The sequence below is a fragment of the Lupinus angustifolius genome, chromosome LG15 (assembly GCF_001865875.1).
Source record: "Lupinus angustifolius cultivar Tanjil chromosome LG15, LupAngTanjil_v1.0, whole genome shotgun sequence".
Classification (NCBI taxonomy): Eukaryota; Viridiplantae; Streptophyta; class Magnoliopsida; order Fabales; family Fabaceae; genus Lupinus; species Lupinus angustifolius.
The window spans coordinates 20945479-20948841 of NC_032023.1; the positions used below are offsets into that span (position 1 = coordinate 20945479).

Here is a 3363-nt window from a genome sequence, read left to right on the forward strand (position 1 = left end):
CAAACCACAAGATCATCCTGTGATTAACACCAGATGGGTCTTTCATAATAAGCTAGATGAATCTGGCTTAATAATAAGAAATAAGGCTAGCGTAGTGGCCAAAGGCTACAACCAGGAGGAGGGCATCGATTATGATGAGACCTACGCTCCTGTAGCCAAACTTAAGGCCATTATATTATTATGAATTTATGATTAGGCAATTCAAGATCTTTAAAGTATTTTAGTAGAAGATGCAACAAAAAAAGTTACAATTTTACTTTATTTCAATTTTTGTGTGTAAATACTAAATAACTTGTAAATTTTAAGTTATTTAATTTTTTTAATATAAATAATTCGAGCCGGCCCGCCACAAACCGCAGCCCCCTTTGGGCGGGCTTGGGCCTCAATTCAAAAAACATAAAATATAACCGGGCTTTTTAGCTCGACCCATCTTAGCCCGAATTAAAAGCGGGCTAGTCCGAACTCGTCCGGGTAGCCCATTTTGACAAGTCTAACGGGTAGTAACTACCCGCTACTCGTTTCAAAATAGGAGAACATTACCCATACCCGCCCGTACGGGTACCCGTGTGCTGGTATTCGCGGGTATTTCTGGATACTCGTGGGTACAACGGGTACCCGCAGGTTTCTTATATTATAAATAAATTTTTAATTTTTTACTTCTATTATATTTCATATAAGATAAAACTTAATTATTTTTGTACATTTTGATTGAATATTTGACAAAAATGCTAAATTTATTGCTGATTTCTATTTGTGTAATTTTTTGTTCTCATTTCCTTAACAAAAAGTATATATTTTCTTTGTAAAACATGTGTGTTTCTACACATGTAATAATATTTGTAGATTGTTTCACCACCAAACTCAATAAAATATGTAAACAAAGTAAAATGAAAAAATGTACATAGTATAATGAATGTTAGACTAATGTACTTTTTATTTTAATTAAATATAATATATTAATCATATAAATAACGGATACCCGCGGGCATGAGTACCATATTACCCGTACCCGCCCGTATGTACTACGAGTATTTTTAAAAACCTGTTTATAATACCTGCGGATACCCGTTTGTAACCTATACTCGTGCCCGTATGGATTTTACCCATGGGTACGTGTTTTTTTGCCATCCCTACTAATTTTTTGTCTTCATCAAAATATAGGCAAAACATTGTTAATGCAATCCTTGACACTTTTCACTCTCACCCCACACCCCCATTTAGTCGTGTCTTTTTTCTCTCTTCCTCATCTCTACAATTCCCAAATTTTAGTTTCATCATGTCATTTGATCTTTTGGTTTGTAGCTATATTTGGATAAAATGGTTGGTAATAGTTTGTGATGATGTACCCATTGTCACATGGAAATGCTTCGGAAAGTCACTTTTATTGAGCTATTTCCACATCTCATATTTTCACTAAATATATAGATTGCTACCAGCTGTGATGTACTTTCACCGTTTACTCCATGAGAAAAAATGTATGCACTATTTGTATGATGAATCATACTTGAGGATTCATACATTATTAGAGAATCATACTTGAGGATAATTGGTAGTTAGTTGTTAGAATATTCCTTGCCTTCTAACTGAATTAGTTAGAACTAATGTGTACCACAAATAGGGCTAGGTTCATTCCTATTGTATACTATAAATAAAGGCTAGGTTCAGATTGTAATAATTAATTTTACAATTCAATAAAGTACAAAACCGTGAAATTCACAGTTTCTCTCTATTGCTCTTCTCTTTCATTTCTCTATTTTAGTTTCTTTGCAACATTCCTTTTCTTATCTCTTTCATTACTTTCTTTAGTTCACTGTGCTACTCTCCTCTTCTCAGATCTGCTTCTGTTTACATGGTATCATGCCGCCTATGGCCTTTGTTACCGATCCAGGTTCTCGCGGTGAAGATTCTCCTCCTCCTCCTCCGGCTGCTACATTTCCTCCGGTTGTGCCGCTGCCGCTTCAAGCATCTTCACCTTCGCTCAATCTTCTGCTACCATCAACAAAACTCACTGACAAGAACTTTCTAGTATGGCGTCAATTTATTCTTGCAGTTCTTCGATCTAACCGAGCTGAACGGTTTATTTCTGATATGGATCCTCCTCCTCAATTCTTAAGTGACCGAGATCGCATTCATCATCGTCTTAACCCTGCTTTCTTAAGCTGGGATGAACAGGACCAATTGCTTTTGTCCTGGATCCTCAATTCGCTCTCTGAAGAACTTCAACCACGTGTTGTTGGTTGCTCCACTTCTCAACAGTTATGGCTTGAAAACATTGAGCATTGTCAAGCTCAAACCAAGGCACGTGGACGTCAATTACGTGCTCAACTACGATTGATTACGAAGGGATCTAACACTATTTCTGAATATTTCACTCGAATCAAGGTACTCGATGACTCATTGATTTCCATTGGTTCCCCTATCACTCAAGCTGAGCATGTGGATTTTATTCTGGACGGTTTATCGGAGGAATTTCAACCTATTATCACAGCTGTGGAAAGTCAATATGATCTTCCTACGGTAAATGAACTTCAATCCTTTCTTCTTACTTTTGAGTCACGCCTGGAACGAAATAGAAATCGGTCTGTTTCCGATGCTTTATCGGTTAATGTTGCTGCTGGTTCACCGTTACATTCATGGGAAACAATTTCCTCTGGTTTAACTTTTATGATGCCAATGATGTCATCTCATGCTCGTTCAGATATGGTTAGAGCTCCACATCATGGTCCTGGAGGTTTCCGTGGTGGTTCCCGTGGTTATAAAGGTGGTTCCCATGGATTTCGTGGCTCTCGTTGTGGTGGAGGTCGTTTTTCCTCCAAGAACAATTTCTACTGAATTTTCTGCAATAGGTATGGTCATGATGTTACTGTTTGCTACTATGCACCTCCTAATTATGGTGCATCATACTCCGAGCTCTATGGTCAACCATCACATGTTGGACTATCTCAATCTTTGCCACATCAACAATTTAATCCTAGTCAGCATATTCATGTTAGTCATCAACCACATCACTCAGTCTATCCTAGTAAGCACTTTCCACCTCATTCCTACATGGATCCACATTACCCTACTAATCCTAATTCACAATATGCGTTGCAACCATCCTCTGCTAAACATGGTCAAAGGACTTCTTCATCTCATTAATATGGTTTGTATCCTCATGCCATGGTTGTTGGTCTCTTGGCTAAGCCCTCCACTCCAATTTGGTATCCAGACTCTGGGGCTACTCATCATCTCACTACTGATCCCTTACTACTTGAAGAACCATGTGAAAAGTTCAGTGCAGATTAAATTTATATGGGTAATGGTATTGGCATTGACATTAAAACTTCTGGTTCTTTTACATTCTCTTCTCCTACTCGCCCT

At 37.9% G+C, this 3363-nt stretch overlaps 1 protein-coding gene across 1 annotated transcript; it reads left to right on the forward strand.

The window, feature by feature from the left end:
• Positions 1867-2832, forward strand: LOC109327775. The gene has a single exon (XM_019560925.1). The coding sequence runs from the start codon at positions 1867-1869 to the stop codon at positions 2830-2832; it is 966 nt and encodes a 321-aa protein (XP_019416470.1).